The sequence below is a fragment of the Brassica napus genome, chromosome A5, assembly GCF_020379485.1.
Source record: "Brassica napus cultivar Da-Ae chromosome A5, Da-Ae, whole genome shotgun sequence".
NCBI classification, from domain to species: domain Eukaryota; kingdom Viridiplantae; phylum Streptophyta; class Magnoliopsida; order Brassicales; family Brassicaceae; genus Brassica; species Brassica napus.
In genome coordinates, this window is record NC_063438.1 from 21,763,697 (window position 1) to 21,785,239 (window position 21,543).

General features: G+C 38.1%; 4 protein-coding genes across 6 annotated transcripts; 2 read left to right on the forward strand and 2 right to left on the reverse strand.

Moving 5' to 3' along the window:
• Positions 1-7,060: 7,060 nt before the first annotated feature.
• LOC106345240 (RING-H2 finger protein ATL77-like) lies at positions 7,061-7,907 on the reverse strand. The gene has a single exon (XM_013784467.3). It carries the CDS (start codon positions 7,820-7,822, stop codon positions 7,181-7,183), a length of 642 nt encoding a protein of 213 aa, XP_013639921.2. The 5' UTR covers positions 7,823-7,907; the 3' UTR covers positions 7,061-7,180.
• A 7,559-nt stretch (positions 7,908-15,466) lies between these two features.
• Positions 15,467-18,280, forward strand: LOC106451932 (autophagy-related protein 13b-like). 3 transcript variants are annotated; one of them, XM_048779639.1, is made up of 3 exons: positions 15,467-15,773; positions 15,891-17,354; positions 17,727-18,280. In XM_048779639.1, exons 2-3 carry the CDS (start codon positions 15,928-15,930, stop codon positions 18,103-18,105), a joined length of 1,806 nt encoding a protein of 601 aa, XP_048635596.1. In that variant the 5' UTR covers positions 15,467-15,773; positions 15,891-15,927; the 3' UTR covers positions 18,106-18,280. The 3 variants fall into 3 exon arrangements, with proteins under 3 accessions (XP_048635596.1, XP_013749377.1, XP_013749376.1); XM_013893923.3 differs by having other exon boundaries at positions 15,917-17,354; XM_013893922.3 differs by having other exon boundaries at positions 15,470-15,773; positions 15,911-17,354.
• A 343-nt stretch (positions 18,281-18,623) lies between these two features.
• On the forward strand, positions 18,624-19,887 carry BNAA05G21400D. The gene is made up of 2 exons (XM_013784468.3): positions 18,624-18,905; positions 19,468-19,887. The coding sequence occupies exons 1-2, from the start codon at positions 18,723-18,725 to the stop codon at positions 19,699-19,701; spliced, it is 417 nt and encodes a 138-aa protein (XP_013639922.1). The 5' UTR covers positions 18,624-18,722; the 3' UTR covers positions 19,702-19,887.
• An 868-nt stretch (positions 19,888-20,755) lies between these two features.
• LOC106451933 (putative 60S ribosomal protein L30-1) lies at positions 20,756-21,421 on the reverse strand. The gene is made up of 2 exons (XM_022719591.2): positions 21,217-21,421; positions 20,756-21,126 (listed from the first exon to the last, which is right to left on the reverse strand). Exons 1-2 carry the CDS (start codon positions 21,341-21,343, stop codon positions 20,915-20,917), a joined length of 339 nt encoding a protein of 112 aa, XP_022575312.1. The 5' UTR covers positions 21,344-21,421; the 3' UTR covers positions 20,756-20,914.
• Positions 21,422-21,543: the final 122 nt, after the last annotated feature.

Below are 21,543 nucleotides of genomic sequence, written 5' to 3' on the forward strand. Positions count from 1 at the left end.
TAATGGGAAATATTTTTAATCGAATTTTCTTAATTATGGTTGGTGGAATATGCTGGGAAATTAGCAAGGTACTTTAGTGATTTTAGTTTTTATTTTAGATATTAGTCTGCATCTAGTATGGATTCTCCACTGAATTTGAATAATATTAGTGTGTTTTCTTATTGAAAATGGGCCCTTCATACCATTTACTGCAATACTAGTGCCATGTGGCAGTAATATTAGCAAATCAAATCCCCAAGAGTTGCTCACAGGGGACCCATGAGCTTTAGCTGAAGCAGCCATGAACTTTCCCTAAGATAATACAACTCTTGGGTCTTAGCACATGTCACTGACTTCTCTCTGTTCCTTCTTAGATATAAGGGCTTGATGTTTGATGCAAACTAATGATATCCATCTATACTGATTATCTTTGATTTAGATCCAAATGATGTATTAACTAGGAGTAGATATTTATGTATTTGATGCTGCAGAGCAGGGGGAATCTATCCTTTGGCACAAGTCCCACTCTGAAAATTACATAAAGACTATACGATTATCTGAAAATGATTTGTCTTTTCTTTTGTTTGTGCCACTAGGTTCCATATAGCTGGTAAGAACAGGTAGTGGTTTGTTTTTTATCTCTTACCTGAAAGTGATTTAACTTTGCCTTTTTATTTCTTTATGTTGCTTGGAATACCATGTGATACTCGTGCGTCCTTTGGTTGACATTCTTGATTTGGTAGTCTTCCTTGGAACACCAACCTTAAGAATATTTCTGGATGCATTTGGTTTCGAAATGGTTTGGCCTCGTTCAATGTCAATTGAAGAGTCATGTAACTATTTCAGGACTCAGGAGCACTCTAATTAAATCTCTTCTTGTGCTAGATTATGCACTTCTCTAATATACATGGCTTTTAGCTCTTTTAATTATTTGTCTAGGTTCAATCTCTAATACATAGCTTTTATCTCTTTTAATTCTTTGTCTAGGTTCAATCTCTGATTGATCAGTCTTGCCTACTAATCTTTCTTTTATTTCTTGATTATGTAGTGAACCTCAGTTTGTGCTTGGATGAATTGGCACAACCTTTTGTGTTCAGCTTTTGCCCTCTACAAGGTTATGCCGACAGAATTTTTCCCATTTTTTATTGAATGGCTGTGAATTATCTAATCCTCTATTATCCATTATACTACATAAAGTTGAAAAGCATATATCTCCTGATTGAAGTGTTTAGTCCAGCAAGACGGCTTTGTTAAAAGCTATATGTTACTATTTAAAACTTTTTTTCACAGATACCATTGGATCTTCTTAGGGCCTTGTAGATGGCTCTCCCTACATACCTGCTTCTTAGGCCAATAATAGATGGTTCTTCCCTCGACCAAAAGAACACAATGTTTATTGAACATTATATACATTTGGTGCACCATGAATCAGTTTCTCGTTAATCATTCAATTCGTAATGTTTTGTTGTTACTATCCAGACATGTTATTATAGTTCTACAACTGCACCACAACGGGGAGTTAGCTGCAACTGTTGATCACTGTAAAGTCTTTAGTTAATGTTTAAACGGGTGCAATTTTATTACGGACTATGGAGTATTACGACAGTATGATTCAATACTTATCTCATACCCCATAGATGCCTAGTGGACTTATGTTACCTGAAAATTACATTAACCAATGTTTTGAATATCGATAGAATGTGTTAGCATAGACGTGTTTCTATCACTTTAGAAGATTGTTAAATTTGAGCAGTCCATTACGGTTTCATACCATGTGTGTTGTTGCCTACAAGACTATAAGTATTCCCTCAAAGTAGCTTTTAGGTTTGACTATTACCCACTCACTTTAGGTGGTTTTGTTTGACCTTATAAAGGGTTGGGTCCATGTACCTTTCTAAACACACCGAGTAGATTTCTTTATCATTGGTACCGATAATCCATCATATATTCTTACCCCAAATACATAATATTGTCAGGTATTTGCGCATATAGATGGTGTTACTGTGCCAAACTAGTTAATGAGTGGATAGATTTGTGACTTATTAGAGCAGACCTCATTCTCATCCTGTAGTCTTTGTTCTGCTTCTTCTTGCAATACCTTGGTGTCCGTGAGCTTCATCGAAACCATTCTTTTCAGACATTCAATGTTAGAATATACACACAATCCCCTTGATTGAGCTAGTATTATTATCTCTGTAAAGGCTGTATATTTACTTTCCATGTTCTCTATCGATGACTTTGTATATAAGTCTATGACTGCAATATCAATAGAATCATCTTCCATATTCAACATGGTATCAGAGCAATGATTCTCTGACCTAAATATTTTTTTTTTCACTGCCTCCACCCCTTCTCTTCTCATCGTCTTCTTCCTTTCGTTTCTAAAACCTCTGTTCTCTGTTTCTGTCTGATTTGAATTCAACCATGACTACCTCAAGTCCAGCTTCTGTTGAACAAACCTCCGTGTTTAATGTTCAGAATCCCCAAAGCACGTTGCTTTCGGTGAATATGTCGAGTGTGACGAAACTCACCAACGTGAACTATCTCATGTGGAGTAAGCAAGTTACTGCATTACTCGAAGGTCACGAGCTGCATACCTTCCTTGGCGAATCCGATCAGGTTCCTCCCACGACAATCACCGTCGATGGACAACTCATCGTGAATCCTGCGTTTGCGGCCTGGCGTCGCCAAGATCGTCTTCTGTTCAGTGCCATGATCGGAGCCATCTCCCTTCCAGTTCAGTCGATCGTCTCAAGTGCCACTACGTCAGCTGAGATCTGGAGTCTTCTCGCCACAGCCTTTGGAAATCCTACTCGAGGTCATATCCGACAGCTCAAACATCAGATCAAGAGTTGCACCAAGGGTACCAAGACCATCTCAGAGTATCTACGCACCATCAAAGCAAAAGCTGATGACTTAGCACTTCTTGGGAAACCAATGGATCCCGAAGATCTTACCGAACAGATCCTTGCTGGACTCGGAGACGAGTATAAACCTGAAATTGATGCAGTCAATGGCAGAGACCAACCAATCTCTTACACTGAACTCCATGAATGTTTGCTTAACCGTGAAGCTATGATCTTGTGTGCGGATTCTTCTCAGCCCACTCCCATTGTCGCTAATGCTGCTGATACTCGGTCGTGGAGGCCTAACAACAACCAGCAAGGTCGCGGAAACTCACAATACCGGTCCAACAACAACAACACTCGTGGTGGTCATCACTACAACAACAATCAACAGCGTGGTGGTAGAGGACAATATCATGGGAGATGCCAAGCGTGTGGTATACATGGTCACAGTGCGAAGTTCTGTCCTGAGTTCCGCATGGTTCGTGGTTCTCAGTCCTCTCAGTCGTGGCAACAACCACCATACCAACAGCAGTGGCAATCAGGACCACAATCATGGCAGCCGAGAGCCAATCCAGCGATGTTCTCCGACTCGTCCACTTGGCTACTTGACTCAGGTGCCTCCCACCACATGACATCAGACCTTAGCAACCTCTCTCTCCATACGCCATACAATGGAGGTGACGATGTGATGCTTGGAGACGGCTCGGGTCTCCAGATATCACACACCGGTTCTTTCTCTGTTCCCACATACTCTCGTCCTTTCTTTATTAATAACGTCTTATGTGTTCCCTCTCTTGCTAAGAACCTTATATCTGTTTTTCAATTATGTAAGGCTAATGGTGTTTCTGTTACATTTACACCAACTTACTATCAGGTGAGAGACCTTCAAACGGGGAGCCTTCGACTGGAAGGCAAGCCTAAAGACGGCACATACGAGTGGCCAACTCCGCGTTCTTCTCCACGCCCATCTCTTGCTTTTGCTTCCACCACAAAAACCACTATCTCAGATTGGCACTCTCGCTTAGGCCATCCTGCTTTTCCTATTTTAAAACACATTATTTCAACTTTTGATTTACCAGTTTCATCGAATGTTTTATTAGACAAGCCTTGTCATGCTTGTTCGATCAATAAGATGCATAAGTTGCCCTTTTCTACTTCAACCTTGCAATCCAAGCATCCTCTTGATATTATTTTCTCTGATGTTTGGACCTCACCAACGATGTCAGTAGACGGTTTTAAGTACTATGTCTTATTTGTCGATCATTTTACTAGATATATGTGGCTTTATCCCTTGAAGAAAAAATCTCAAGTCTTTGAAGTGTTTACTCGATTTCGTTCTTTGGTAGAAAACCAGTTTCAGTTTAAAATCAAGACTCTGTACTCTGATAATGGTGGTGAGTACATTGGTCTTTCGAATTTTTTAGCTACTCACGGTATTTCACATTTTACTACTCCACCTCACACACCTGAGCACAATGGACTAGCTGAGAGACGCCACCGACACATAGTCGAGACTGGCTTATCTCTTATGTCCCATGCTTCCATGCCTAGATCATATTGGCCCTTTTCATTCGCAGCAGCGGTTTATCTAATTAACCGTATGCCAACACCAGTTCTTCAGCTCAAATCACCTTTTCAAAAATTGTTTTCTCGTGATCCAAATCTTCAGAAACTCAAAGTGTTTGGCTGTCTTTGTTTTCCTTGGCTGAGACCTTATACATCTAACAAACTTGATGATCGATCTACTCCTTGTGTTTTTCTAGGTTATTCTATCACGCAAAGTGCATACTTCTGCCTTGATCGGACCACATCTAGGATTTATACTTCTCGTCATGTTGTATTCCATGAAACTGTCTTTCCTTTTAGTGTTGCAGGAACACTCACAGGGTCTCAGTCTACTCCCACTGAGGATATATCAGCTCCAACTTCAACAGTTTCTCCAGCGATGATTTATCAACAAGGCCAAGCGCCATCTCCACCTGCAGTACCTCCAGCAGCTTCTGCCGCACCTGCAGCATCTCCACCTGCAGCACCTCCCGTAGTGACCACGGCCCCTGCAGCATCTGCACCAGCTCCTGGAGCTCAAGGAGATACCGTCCCAGTCACGACAATGCCTCCCCCTACGTCTACTGAACAAGCAATACCACAACAATCATCGGCTCCACCACCACAGCCAACAAGAACGAGCACCAGGAACCGCAGACCGGTTCAGAAACTCAATCTCCACACCATAGTCCAACATCCAACAGAAACTATACCCAAATCTGTTGCTGAAGCTCTCAAAGACCCTCGTTGGAGAGCTGCAATGCAAGCTGAGATTGATTCTTTATTTCGCAATAAAACTTATACTTTGGTTACTCCTGATATTGCCTCAAACATTGTTGGTTGCAGGTGGATCTTCACAATTAAAAGACTACCTAATGGAGCTGTAGACAGATTCAAAGCTAGACTTGTTGCAAAGGGTTTCCATCAACGTCCGGGCATTGACTTTCATGACACCTTTAGTCCAGTAGTAAAGCCAGCAACCATCAGACAAGTCCTTAGTGTTGCTGTCTCACGTCACTGGTCACTGAGACAACTAGACGTTAACAATGCGTTCTTGCAAGGGCGTCTTGACGATGATGTCTTTATGGCTCAACCCCCTGGTTTCCAAGATCCATCTCACCCTACAGCCGTTTGCAAGCTCCACAAGGCAATATATGGTCTCAAGCAAGCTCCTAGGGCCTGGTACAATGAGCTCAAAACGTTTCTTCTTCAGTCCGGGTTCAGAAATTCATTAGCAGATGCTTCTCTCTTCGTCTACAATCACAACAACATACTCCTCTACATGCTGGTTTACGTAGATGATCTTATCATCACTGGAAGCAACACTGCTTACCTCAATAGCTTCATCCAATCTCTCTCAACTCGTTTCTCTCTTAAAGATTTTGGAGATTTGTCTTATTTTTTGGGCATGGAAGTTCAACGTACATCCAAAGGTCTTTATCTAACCCAAACTCGTTACATTGCAGATCTTCTTCATAAAACAAAGATGTCTGACGCTAAACCTATGCCAACACCCATGTGCCCGTCCACAACACTCACGCTTCAGAGTGGTGATCCACTTCCTTCAGGAACAGAGTACCGTGCGGTTATTGGAAGCCTCCAATACCTCTCTCTCACAAGACCGGACATTGCCTTCTCTGTCAACAAGCTTTCTCAATTTATGCATCTCCCTCGAACTGATCATTGGACTGCTGCAAAACGAATACTACGTTACTTGGCTGGCACGCTTCACCAAGGAATCTTCTTCTCCGCTCACAACACACCATCTCTCCATGCATTCACTGATGCGGACTGGGCAGGCAACAGAGACGACTACACCTCCACTGGAGCATACATTGTCTACTTTGGCAAACATCCTATTGCGTGGTCCTCTAAGAAACAAACAGGCGTTGCTCGTTCATCAACCGAAGCTGAATACCGATCAATAGCCTCCACCACTGCAGAAGTGTGCTGGCTTCTATCTCTTCTGCGTGAACTCGGGATCAAGGTCACAACAACACCAACGATCTACTCAGACAACAAAGGAGCAACCTACTTAAGTGCTAATCCAGTCTTTCACTCCAGGATGAAACACTTGGCTCTAGACTACCATTTTGTTCGTGAACAGGTTCAGTCAGGGATGGTTAGAGTCACACATGTTCCCTCTCAAGACCAGCTGGCTGATATCATGACAAAACCTCTCTCCCGTGCCCACTTTCAGAGTATGAGTATCAAGATTGGAATCACTAAGAGTGTTCCATCTTGAGGGGGCATGTTAGAATATACACACAATCCCCTTGATTGAGCTAGTATTATTATCTCTGTAAAGGCTGTATATTTACTTTCCATGTTCTCTATCGATGACTTTGTATATAAGTCTATGACTGCAATATCAATAGAATCATCTTCCATATTCAACATTCAAAAGTAGTTGTTACTTTGTTCTACTCTGTGTTTGTGACGTAAGATATGCAGAGGAGTTCTCTGTAAAGCACTTATCGAACTTTTCTTGGTACTTAACGGTTTTAATTGTCAGGGCCGGTCTTAACGGTCTTAGACCCCCAAATTTTAACGAGTTAATATATGTAATATATGTTTGGTGGCCCTAAATTTTGTATTAATATCTATACTTAAATATTGTTTATAGCTTCCAAAATCTCGCCATGTAGATTGTTATCCCAAAACTTTGTAACATTTTGGGCTTCAAGGAAAAGTAAAAGCTTCATTGTATTTGATTTTGAATATTATGGCTAGAAACATAAATTATGTTCAATTCTAAAAAAATAAGAACCAAATTCTTGAAATTTAATTGTTTCTTGGCATATACTCTATCTGCTTTCTCTAAAAGTGTTTACTCTTGCCTCACGTTCTAGAGGAGCAATTATGACATCGATGCTTTCCCTTGGTGCTGCAACCTGACCAGCCTCATCACAGTCGCCTAAGATCTTTTGGCATGTCTCAACCAGACAGTGTCTACATTTCGGACAAGTGATATGTTGCGTAAGCCACTTGTCGATACAACGAACGTGGAACCCGTGGTTGCACTTAGGAAGCAGCCGTATCCGTTCACCAGCTACGAAATCAGACAAACAAATAACACAATCCTCGCCGAGCCCTGAGAGGTTCATCTCACGTGAGTATTTCACTACAGGGAACATCTTGAGAGCTTTCTTCTTGATGCCTTTGTTTGCTGCTAGTGTGGACGGGCTTGAGATGGGTTCAGAGATCATGAAGCTCGAGTGACGTCTGAACACGCAGCGGATTACGTAATGCAACCCAAGTGAGCAGATGATACCGCACACAAGGACTGAGAGAAGAAGGAGAACGTTGCCGCTCAAGTTGTTCTTTTCAGGTGCATGAGCTTGTTGCTGTTGTGTGGTGTGACTATATGGGAGTTGCTGAAGCAATTTTCTCGCAATGAAATGTTCTTGGAAAACTTGAGATGAAGAAGGTAAGTGATCTGAAGACATGTTTACTCTCTTTTTTTTTTTTTGGTTTCTCTTGTGCTGTTTTATTCCCTGAAGTGGTTGAAAATGGTGTTTATATATAGATTTGATGATACTTTAAGTTAGTGGGGACTATATGAATTATATATTTTAGAAATCAAATTTATTTTAAGAGCTTATCCAATTCCACCAGTCCTTGTGTATATAGATTGTGCCTATGTCCATATCTTTTCCAAATACAAAATGCTTTTGTAGGGACAATCATTTAATCTTATAAATAACTTATAATAATATTATAAATACAACATAAAATAGTCTTGATATCTATGATTGTTATTTTAATCAAAGAGGAAGGGAGGGACCTTGTTGAGTTGTATCTCTATTATGATATGTGGAAGGTTGTAAAGGAGTGTTGTTTGTTTGTTGCTTTTATAATTCTCTGTATTATTGTGTGCTTCTCTTTACATGTGTTATGTCGCTTCATAATTCTCTGATTCTCTCTATATGTCAAAATACCTTTCTAATAAAAGAAAGTTTATGTGAGTAAATTTGCTAACTCTGGAGAGTGCTTGCAACTAAAGTCAATGAAATTACTATATGTGTACAAATAGAATCACAATTGCTTATAGTGGACGGTAAAAAGATAGATCTATGTTGTTTAGACAATTGTTCATTTCATTTCATATAATCTTTACCCTATATGCAAAATCGTTTTTTTGATAGTGTAATGATTTTCCAAGATCTAAATGATATACTTGTCTGCATATATATATGTGAACTTTTTCTGAATTATTGAGTTATATTAATATATTTATTTTTATTCTTTCTGCAAAAAAAGCCAAAGAAAAGAGGAGGAAACGAAACAGATGTAATCGGCTCAATTGCCCCTTTTCGGTTCTACTCCACAAACGTTATCGTCTGGATTTTGGTTTTGTCTTTTGCGTCGTTATTATCTTCCGTAACCTTATTCTCTGGTGCCATGTTTAGTTGCTTTTAAATTTTAATGTGATTGTATAATCTCAAACACAATTCTCCAACCCTGAGAAAATATAGTATGGTTTTAAATCTACGACAATCGATATTCGGGACGATAATTCGTCTACGGTATTAAGAACGTTAATTGCAAGTTTCATCAAGTTTGACTGATAAAACATATCCCATTACATATTGCTCTTAAGCTTTGAGTGAACATTCATAATTTTCTAACTACAAAGGGGCTTTAGTGTGTATAAATCCTATATGGTATGTTGAATATTCAATTCTAGATAGAGACTTGGAGATAGATATAACTAAAATTTGTGGTTGTGGACATGGATTAAGCACCCCCAAAAAATCACACACAAGTGGGATACTTTTAACCCTACTTTTTCTCATTTTTTATTTGCCTCTTTGATTAATTTAATAAGCGGTTATGAGAAAGTTTTGAGATATAGATCTAGTACTTGTCGCTCATGAGAAATATTTTGCATGTCACGTAGGTTACTGATAAGTTATAGAATTTGAAAATAATCTTGTAGTACTCCCATAACTAAAAATAATGTGTAGTGCGTTAAAAGAGATTTTAAGATGAATACTGATTTCCAGATCGATATTATCGTACATATAGGTAAATCCTTTTTTTTAACAACATAGGTAAACACTTAAACGTACAGGCATCATAAAATATGTTTACAAATATGTTTACAATGATTACCTTAAAATGATTGCGTTTTAACATTTTTACCAAAAAAAAAAAAATGTTTACAAATATTTGTGTTGCTTAATAAGATCAATAATATCCTTACAGACTGTCATGGATCCATGGAGAGTGTCGATTGATCAACAAGAGAAATTCAGAGTTGTTGATCTGAATTTGGAAGTTCAAACTGATTTATACATCGGCTTGCCAGAGAGACACTGCAAATAATTACTTTATATTTTATGTTAACTTTATGGGCAATTGTCAATAATAGCACCTTTTGAAATTTATGTCTCAAAAATAACACTAGAAGGAGAAAGTCACAAAAATAACATTCATTAAAGGATAAAATATCCATAATACCCTTGGTTTAAAATTAAATAAACAAACAAAAATAAATAAAAATAAATAAAATAAAAATAAAAAAAATGAAAAAAAGAATTTTTTTTTTTATAGTTTCAGATTATATGTTTTCAGATTCGAAATTTTTATAATTTTTTTTTTCAAAAATTTTTTTTTTTATTTTTTTTTTCAAATTTTCTTTTTATATTTAAAAATACTTTTTGAAACTGTTTTTAAAATTTTTATTTTTTATTTTAGTATTTTTTTTATAAAATTTTAAACCCTAATTCCAAAAACCCACCCCTTAACTCTAAACCCTAAGGTTTGGATTAATTAACCCAAGGGGTATAAGTGTATATTTACCTCTTTAATGAAACCTATTTTTGTGACTTTGAGCTTTGAGTGCTACTTTGGGAACATAAACTTGGTTTAGTGCTATTTTAGTCTTTTTCTCTAACTTTATCTGCAAATATATGTTAATTTACGTAACATCAAATCCTTATAACTCTACAATAAATTTCGAGGTCATGATTTGTGATATTATCTTATGATTGTAGTCCTTACATATTTAATAAGAGAATAATACCTATTCAAATCTTCTTGTAGAGTTAAGAAAATGATAGTAAAAACCGATACTTATACTAACAATTTTTTCATTGTGTAGTGCTTGTTTCAATTAGTTTTACCGTTTACGTAGAATCAAATCTTTGAGTGACCTGGGGCAGCACGGTTTTGAATGGTTCAAGTTTTAGCCAAAAAAAGACATGGTTCATGTCTCTTACATTTCATTTTTGGTTCCAACTCATTTCTAATGAGTACTATCCAAAATAAGAGTACTATCCAAAATAAGCATAGTTTAACATGTCAATGAACCAATTAAGGCTCATTCAAATTGCAGATGGGCTTGTAGTAAGTAGTCCAATGAAAAAAGTATGTTCTAAAGAGAAGTGTATCTGACTAAGACTTGTCTGGTAAAATCACATCATTTCCATTTACTATGCAACAATAACAACATAAAGAACTCTAAAAATGAGAGGATCCCTTGGCAGAGAGTTTTCCGCAAGTAAAGAATTCATGCTGAAGTCCATGTTGCCCACACGCAGTGGGAAGTATGTATACTTCATTGATTCTTTGTTACAAAGGTTCTTGGATGTATAACGTGGAAATAATTACAGTGAAATGCAGTTTAAAGTTTTTTTTATATCACAATATGCAGTTCAGCTATCAAAACACTTTCTTCTACTAGTTTTTTTTCTTAACTAAACTAGTTTATTATTAACTATATAGTTGACTAACTAAACCAGAGTGTAGGTGAGAACCTATCTCAACCGCACATCTCTCTTCCGACGACTCAGATTAAATCTGACACATTGGACAAAACATATATTTTTCTTTGTCATGTCCCCGATCCTAGATAGGATCGCCGGAACGGACCATAGTTCGAATAAACGTACCAGTCGGTCTTAGGACCTTAAGGCAAGCGTTCTATGGCCAAGATAGAAGGTTAAGGACGTTGGGATGCTGAGACTTAACCAAACAAAGAGAGAAATAAGAATAATTCAACTGGACGAGTTATACGGTAGCTGGACGATGCGTTCGGGAAGCTCGATCAAGCTGGACGTAGCTCGGTCAAGCTCAGCCCAGCTCGTCCCAAGTTAAGTCAGCTCAACCAGCTGGACTACTAGCTCACTCAGCTGGGTCAGCTGGGCTCAGCTGCACGGAGTGTTCAGGTCTCGGACAGTTTGACCGGGTCCGTCCGGTGGCGGGCCGATTGGTCGGCCATGTGGGCTAGGAACTGAAGGGTCTTTGGGTCAGGTCGTGGGCTATGTTCAGAAGGCTTGGGCATCTCATTGGGCTCAGGACCGATCCAAGAAGGGGCAGTTATGGGCGCTGGGGTGCAAGTGGCCAAGGTTGCAACCTTTCGGCCAAGTCATGCCCATTCGCCTAGCAAGTTGTATATGTTCGTGTGTCAAGGCCTGCAGCCCATTCTCTATAAATATAGGCCCTCTCTGACCATTATAGACATCAGTTTCGTGAGAAACAAAAGGCAAATGACAAATATAAAGAGAGAGAGAGAGAGAGAGAGAGAGAGAGAGAGAGAGAGAGAGAGAGAGAGAGAGAGAGAGAGAGAGAGAGAGAGATCGGCCGGAAAAGGCTCGGTTGTGGTGGTTTAGTATCTCTGGCATGGAGAAGAGTTTAAGAGAGAGGAGGCCGTGTGGTTATGGATACCAAAGGCAAAGAGAAAGGTCTATCTGATTGTACTTATGCGATGGATTGTAGTTTCAGGAATTGAGGATCATGGTAAAGCCGAGGAGCCGTGAAGACTCTATTAGTGAGAGGCTGTATGGCGTGTGGGTAGATCGTGTTAGGAATGAACTCATAATAGATTATAGAGCTGATAAAACACATTGCAACTTATGTATCGAATCTCATTTGATTTAATAACACAAACAATTTGCCTTATGTTTTTGTATACTATCTGGTCGATTGTTTATGAACCTCAAATTGGAATATGAATTATGAAATAATAGACTTGAAAATGAATCAAACAAGCGAAAAATGTCTGAAAGTAAGACTTAGAATTCAGTTGGGTCGAAAGACCAGGAACGGGTCTTACAGTCTTAATTCATGTCCTTTTGATTTAATGTTGTACTTTTACTATGAATGACTCAGATTCATTATATCTTTTAATCCCACTTCATCATCTTCATCTGTCTCGGTTTATCTCTTCTTTTTCCAGAAATTTCCAAAAACCTTAAACTTCGACCCTAAACTCTATGGATTATTGCTTCTAAAATTCCCGATCGAAAACAAATTTTCCATTACGAATACGGCGAGTTGTAGTCTCTGCTCACTACACTTCATTCACAGCCGCAATAACACTTCTTCTGTTACCACAGTCGTGGCTATTTTTTCAGCAGCCACGATGATTCTGGATGCCAAGAGATTGAAAGAAAAAAGAATAAAAAATGATCAATAGGAGATAGACTCTCTGTGGAGGGGAGATTAAGTGATGGATGATTCAGATTCTCTATGGCGTTGATGACAGAGTGCTCAAGCTTGCATATTTTGGTGTTCGTGATTGTAAAGTTTTGATCTTGGAATCAAGTTACTCCTCTTCTATATGATTGATGATAGTATTGATGTTTGACACATCTTTCGAGTTTATATTTCTCGTAAAGTTTTGATCTTGAATCAAGTTTTGATCTTGAATCAAGTTTTAATAAAGTTTGTTTGGCTGTTTGGTATATTAGCATACTTTTCCAAAAATAATTATGACATGAACAGATTCCCACATATAGTTTACACGTGGATATCGTTACAACGGTGTACATGTGGACATCGTCAAATCATGTACCTTTTAAACATAGGAAATATGTGTACATGTCAATTCTATTTCTGACCTTTTTAAAACTTGCAAATATTTATCAAATATTAATGGGTTGGTGTCTATGTGGATATTTAATAACCATTGTATATGTCCCGAATATTATTACATACATTCAACCAATTGTGAATCAACTCCATATGCCAAAGAACATCTCAAAATGTTTTTTTTCATGCTTATTTCTATTGAATAATTGAAATTTTTTAAAAATCAAAATACTTTTTAAACTGAAGAAATCTACATTTATGTAATCAGGCATGTAATTTACTCTTATTTGCTTAAACATGTGTACATTAAAAAAGTATAAAATGTGTGTTTACTATGTGTACACCCATGGGTGTACAAACTTCTCCATCTATGTATACACTATATTCCATGTGTTTTACTATGTGTACACCCTCTGTGTGTACAAACTTCTCCATTCATGTGTGTATACCTTGATACATGTATAGCTTCATACATGTATATACCTTGATATATTGACAGCTTCATACATGTATAAACAATGACTTCTCAAATTACAAAGAATTCCCTACAAAATTTTCTCATTTCACCCACATGTGTACAAACTCACCACAAATATTGATGTGTTGTTCATATCTCACATACCACTATTCTTTTGATTCGCTTATGTATACACATGTACACATCACATTGTGTACACCGCCAAGTTGTATAGCCTCATATGTACACATCACCCAACCCCATGAACCTTACTTAGTATCAGCGTATCCATCACACTCCATCAATTAAATATGTGTTCCAGTGTATAATTATGTTTTAAATGGTTTTCTAGATATAGAAAGTATTCGAATAAATAATACATCATAAAGAATCACATAATAATGAAAAGAATCTAATAAATGGGATATGAGAAATAGTTTCCATGGGGAGATGGGTTAAGTATCATTACTTTGATGTACACATAGATATCATTTACAACTGTGTATACTGATATAGTTACAACTGTGTACAAAATAATATCTTTACAACAGTGTACACATCACTGAAGTTCACAACCACTATGCAACATGTCTTTAATGAGTGGTAATTTGTAAATAAAATGTTTTCTTCCTTTTAAATTACATGGAACTCTGCAACTTTCTATTCGAGCCGCCATCAATTTCTTTTCACTTAATCATCAATTTATTTGCGATGTTAACACAAAAACTTACAAATATTATTTAGATTAACCAAAAACGATTAAAGAAACAAGATTTTTTTTAAAAAAAATCAAGTTTTAACCGATTATAACCAACACGTTTTTGTCCATGTCCATGAAGTGTTATTCCTCGATTTTCAGTCGCCACCGCCGCGTTTTCGAACACAGGTAACGTCGAGGAGAGTTACAACAAAATGACAATGTGGATGACTAGATCTTGTCTCCGACGAGAGATTGTCGACTTTCTCGTATGACTCTTCACAATAGAGGAGGACGAGCAACAATAGTTTCTTTCTTTTTTCTTTTCTAAACTTTTACTGAAATTCAAAATAAATAAACTAAATTAGATTTAGTTTGCCCCCGGGTCGACTACTCATTTTTTAAATTTCAAAAGCCTAACCAAACGAAAAATGCTAAACTTAAAGTTCCAACTCCAGTACTTTTTTGAGGGCAAGTTAAGACTTTTCACATATAAACTACTTTAGTAGTGATAACTGGTCTCAGAGTGTAAATAAAAAACAAAAACTGTCATGCAGTGTAAATGACTCTTTAATGTGTTGGTCTTTTTTTTTTTGACTGAAACATCCTAAAAAGTGATCCATGGCGCGTGGAGAAGTATGTAAACTTCATTGATTCTTTGTTATGGATGTAATTAATGTGTTGGTCCTTTTTTTGCTTAAAACACACTGAAAAGTTTTCTATGGATGTGTGTTGGTCTTTGGCCCGTTCATTTGTACTTCTGAAAAATGCATTCAGATGGTCCATCTAAATGTCTTATCGAGATGATCTATTTGGATGTTGTTTGTTATGTATTTCGTCTATGCATTCAAATAATTTATTTGAATGCAACTATATTCTTTTGATTTTTTTTTTAACTTGCATATGTATCAAGATGCACTTGTTACTAACATTACCAAACTAGACTTATTTTTACCTTTTTAACAAAAATTACTTATTTTGGCAGAAAATATGTTTTTTCGGTTTTGATCATCTCGATGAACAAACGAACATCATCTTTCTCTGTTTTACTAACATCTTGACTGCTAGTTTTACTGTACGTAGTCTGCTTGGATCACTAACGGTGTTTGCTCTCACATGGCTCTTCCTGATGCGGAATAAGTTCTTTTCAGCTTCAGGCCATCGGAAAGTTAAGAAGTTTTACAACGCCATGGAGGATGAAGACTATTAAATGTATCTAGTGCTGAAGTGAGTAATATTTACACCATGGCCTTTCTGAGTAATTATGAAAGTAATTTTTTTTAGTGATCATGAACCATTTGAACTTCCAATGACTAAAAAAACCTTGTTCGATTCTTAAGAGAAAATTCCCATGGTTCGATTCAGTTTCAGTTCCCATGTCCGAAGACGAACAAGTTCTCTGTTTCTCTCTGTTCTACTCGATAAGGTAATGATGTTTTGTATATACTCTCTTCTGGGGTTTGAATTTTACTCTCTGATGTTCGTTTCTGAGTCTAAATTGATCATAGATGATTATGTTCTGTTCGATTGACAGTTAAAAAAGTTTTCAACTTTGATTCCCAGGAACAGTGTTCTCAAAGATGAACAGGAGTAGCAACTCCGAAGGTGCTAAAGCAGAGCAGATCATATTCGAGTTCTTCGCCAAAACCCTCGACATCATCCTCGAATCAAGGACTCCTTTCATGTCTTCAAGAAACTTCAGTAGTAGCGGCGAGCAGATGATCTCCTCACCTTCCTCATCTTCTTCGTCTTCCTCCAGCGTCAGGCCTCGTGACAAATGGTTCAACCTAGCTCTCAGGGAGTGTCCTGCAGCGTTAGAGAGCTTCGACATCGGCCGCAGAAGCACGCTAGAGCCTCTGGTTGTTGATGTGGTTCTTGTCGCAAGACCATTTGATCAGATGAATTCTCCAGGTGGGAGAGAGCTTATCAGGAACTTCTCCGGGAAAGAGTATCACTCTGATCAAGATGATCGTGAAACCAAGAACAAGCAGATCATTGAGAGATGGGTTGTGCAGTATGATAACAGGAAGGTTAGAGAAAGGAGGTCAAGTAGTAATAATAATAATAATAATAAGTTGCAAGTGATGTATAAGAAAGCAACTTTGCTTCTGAGATCACTCTTTGTGATGGTTAGGCTTTTACCAGCTTACAAGATCTTCAGAGAACTCAACTCATCTGGACAGATCTTCAAGTTCAAGCTTGTCCCTAAGGTTCCAACCATAGTTGAGCCATTTACTCGTAGAGAAGAGGGAGAGATGCAGAAGTTCGCTTTCACACCTGTTGATACCATCTGCGGTAGGCTTTGCATGTCTGTGTTGTATCGATCTCTCTCGGATGTCAGTTGCAGCCAGCACTCAGCTCCTGTGTCTCCGACCTTTATTACTGATTACGTTGGAAGTCCTTTAGCTGATCCTTTGAAAAGCTTCCCTTCTTTGCCTCTTTCTTATGGCTCGCCGCCGTTGATGTCGTTTCAGAGGCGACATAGTTGGAGTTTTGATAGGTACAAGGCCTCTCCACCTTCGGTTTCTTGCTCACCGTCGCCTACACGGTCTGATTCACAAGCGTTGGTTACTAATCATTGTTCTCGTCGCCTTCCTCCTCATCCTTGTGATATAACTACTGGTCGTAGGAAGGAAAGCTATGCTGAAGAGTGTTTGCAAAATTTTTCTCCTCCTTGTTCTCCTTCAGCACCTACACAAGCCGTCCCAAGAAGCATCACGCGTACTGAAAGTGCTCCAGTTAGGATTCCACCTCCTAGTTTTGAGGCTAAACAGAACGTGGTGGTGCCACCTTCTTCTCATTTGAAACTGTCGAGACACACTTCTCTGAGGCCTGTGAGAAACACTGGTCCTGTTGAATCTGGGGTGAGGCTATCTTCAAACAGCTCACCGAGGATATCATTTTCTAAAAGTTCAAGTAGATCATACCAAGATGATTTTGATGATATTGACTTCCCTTGTCCATTTGATGTTGAGTATGATGAGATTACAGATCCTAGTAGTAGCAGGTATATGAGTCTTTAATCTCACTGTGTCTTTTCCACTTTATCTAACAGCTGAAGCACACAGTCTCTCTGTTCCTTTGGATCTCTCATTGTAGCTACTAGCTTTGAAAGTAGTAATTGTACTAAGCGTGGCTCCATTCATCAGTTTTGGCGACATTATAGATGGAAAACAGTTGGTTTCAGTCTTTAGTAGAGAAACCAGAGAACCCGTTTAGGCTAGTATCATGTTTCATCATATATCTGGTTTATCATTAACTCCCCAACAGATTGGTCTTTTGTTTAAAAGTTGTTAAATATGATCCACTTCTTGACTGTTGTTTTGGAACTGCTTATATGTTTCTCCAATAGAAACTGATCTTTGCTTTATTGTTTCAGACCAGGCTCCTTTGAACAGAGAGGAGATGCACATGAAGCACCACCACCACCACCATTTGAGTCGAGCGGTTCATACCCAAAGAAGTCACAAGATGCTGCAGTTGGTGCACTTGTGAATATGCTGAAGAAAGCTCCACCTCTCAGACAAGACGTCTCTGAAACTTCCATACCTGAACTTTGTTGGAACAACAACAAGAACAAACCTGGAGGGGGTCAGGAGATAGCAACAGCGTCTATGACAGCGTCAGGGATAGCTCTGGCGGCAAAGACAACAGCCGATGCCTTGGAAGAGCTGAGGTCTTACAAAGAAATGAAGAATGTGTTGCTTAGCCAATCCACAAATGCTTCGTCCTCACCCTTTGCTGTTTCAGAATCTTGATCCCTTTTTTTTTTATTAGTTTGGGTATTGGTTTTTGGTTTGGTTTTGATTTTGATTTTACATAAATGTATGTACTAAGACCAACATTATCGGTGGTGGTGGGAGAGTCCTTAAGCGTGGGCCCCACCACTTTTTCTCAATGTGCCATAATGTTCCATTTTAAGGAACTTTTGCATTGAGTCCTTAGCACTGTTTGTGGGCCTCATAACACATGGCAGTCCGCTATACGTTTATATATTTTTCTTTTATTTAAAGAAAACCAGAAAACATAAAAAAAAAAAGATTTTAAGGATCAAAAAATGGGAACACTGATTATGTTGCACTAAGCTCTTGAACCGTAGCCATGTACATAAATTTATACTGAAAAACAATGTAAATAAACTGTACTATGTACATAGTTACTGGGTGTATTTTGTTTTTTTTTTATGATCAACAGTTACTGAGTGTAAAAAAGGTATTTATTTACCTGGGGAAATTGTTTAGAGCGGTAGAGAAAATACGGTGTCGTTTAAGACCGGTCGGTTGAATCTGGAAAGACTAAAACCCTAATAATGTAAACCGGATAGAGGGTCGAGATCTCAATACTTTCTGTAGTCACTCTCGTCGGAAGGAAGAAAATGCCGCTGTACGACTGTATGCTTCTGTTCAAGCCGATAATAAGGAAGGAAGGTCTTATCGATCTGGTTGCTCGCATCGGGAAACACGTTTACAGCAAAAATGGAGTTCTCACGGAGGTCAAATCCTTCGGCAAGGTCGAATTGGGTTACGGTATCAAAAAGCTCGACGGTAGACACTATCAGGTAAAAAAAAAAAGAAGAAGCAGTGTTTCAATTCCTCTTCAGGTTTCTTGGATTAGGATTCAGTGCTAGTGCATTACGGTTTAGATTGGCATTTCGGAAAATGATACTTGTTTCAGTTTAGCTTTAAGTTGTATTCTTGAAGCAACCTCATCAGATTGTGAAGTGTGAACATCGTAATTTACATACAGATATCACGACAGGTTGTTGTTTGAACTTTATACTTTTGTCTAGATGATTCAACTTAGGATTATCTGATTTAACTTAGGATTATACTTGTGATCTTTAGTATTTTATTGTTAGTTTTGATGTATTTAACGAACGATATATAACTTGTTCCAATAAAACTGTGTCTTTTCTTTTGAAATTTATGCAACAGTTGTACGATTAGCATATGTTTGAGAGTATCAGCACAAGCGTTAAGCATTAGTACCAATCATCTATTTGTCTTTAATGTAATCTTCTTTATTAGCTTCTTCTCTCGCTAATTCTTGCATATTCACGGGTTGGAGCTTTGAGTGTGTGATATGTTATAACGTAATTATTTATGGGGTGAATGGTGCAGGGGCAATTGATGCAGATAACAATGATGGCAACTCCAAACATTAACAAGGAGCTTCACTACCTCAACAAAGAGGACAAACTCCTGCGCTGGCTCCTTGTTAAACACCGTGATATCAAGATTGGTTCATCCGAGATGGAAGACCGTCTGGACGAGTCTAACAGAGTTACTAATAGGAGCTTGTATGATGAGTCTTCTACCGACGAAGACGACGATGTCTTAGGCTTATCTCGATGAGGAGAAGAATGAAATCGTTTTACTTTTTTTTTTTTAAATGTTACTCTAGACCACCAGTGTCCTTCATCTTTCTCTTATGGTTTGTTGACTTGGCGTTGTTTTTCTCCTCAGACAAAGAAATAAGATATTCATGTAATGGTTTTAGGCAGAAAAAAATAAAGGAAAAACTGAGACCCCTTCGTGAAACAAACACTTCTTCTTTATGTCATTTTTAATTTGAAGTTAAATTGAAGTGTTACTAACAGCAACCCCATGTTCATTTGGGATGTATATGTTGGAGATCTTGACATTTACCATACAGCCAATGCAGACACTCTGCTTAGATATACATGAAGGTTTATAAGACCATGTTTCACTCTCTAGAGTTATCAGCAAGAGACCTTCTATTGAACCCCTTTCTTCATGTCAATGTATTAACGATGAACAACCCTCTGCCACATTGCATTTGTTATGCCCAAAGAAGGTGCGATTGGAGAACGTTGCCTTGCGTCTGAAGGCCCACCTACAACACATAGTAGACCCATTGTCTATAGACCTCAACGAAGACAATAACCTGCCGATTGTTAGTTTTAGAAACTATGAACACTCTGTATTGCTAATTCTCCGTATAGTAGTATGGTTGAGGGAGTATCTTTGTCCTATAGAAACTATGAACACTCTGTAGTAGAAGACGAGAAAGGTCAAAATTCAACTCCAGTTACATATCCAGTAGTTTCATTCTTTGAGAAAAAGGAGCTTCATATTTACAGCAGCTCACAAAGAGTCCAACGTTTTATTTATGACCAATATATATCTAAAGTTTTGAACAATAAAACATCATGTTTAAAGCAGCTCACGAAGATTCCAGCAGTTAAGACAAAGGAGCTTAACCTTTTAATTATTACCAATAGAACACCACGTATATCTAAAGTTTTGACCAATGGAACATGATGTTTATCTAAAGTTTTTTTTGGTGTGTGTTTCAGTCATGCCAATAAAGTTAAACAACTATGAACTTAAGTTCAAGTAAACTCGGGTTGAACATTATGAATTAGTGCAAGCGTTCAGATAAATATACCTAAAATAACTCTTTCATTCATGCAAAATGGATCCACGAGACGAAAGTGTAATTAAGCATAAGGAGTTTAGAAACCAACATGATGTCTTTCAAGAACACATTCCATAAAGCAGACAAAACATGGCAAACTCATAACAAATCGACCCAAATCAACAATCACTGGTCTCCCGGAAGCGACTTGATGATGTCGGAATCACCTGGATCAACAATGCTGAGGCAAGAAACACGGAAGTACTTTCCACAAGCGGTTCCCAAATCAACATTGTTGCCGTTGTAGTGATGAACACCAACTTTAGCAAGCATGGCGTAGTACTCAATCTCTGATCTCCTCAATGGAGGGCAGTTGCTAGAGATAAGAATCAACTTACCTAACACAACATAACCCAAAAAAAACGCCTCTTAACAATCATTCAACAGACTCAACGCAGATGAAAGGTTCAAAAAGTTTTGTTCTTTACCTTTGGAGCTGCGAAGGGACTTGAGAACGGATTTGTAACCTAGAGTGTACTTTCCACTCTTCATGACAAGAGCTAGTCTGCTGTTGATTCCCTCATGGGACTTCTTCGTCTTCTTCGCCGCAACCATCTTCTCAACGCCGTGAAGTCTCGCTGATCGCCGGGATTTACAGGAAGAGTCCTTTCGTGGTGAGCGGCGCAAAATGATATGTTAAATAGGGAGACAATGGAACCCTAATGGTTTTCTTATAATTATTTTCGTCAAGATACAGGCCCACAGCCCAATATAATCTCGGCCCACGGCCCAATAATTCAGGCCTTTAGGGTAAA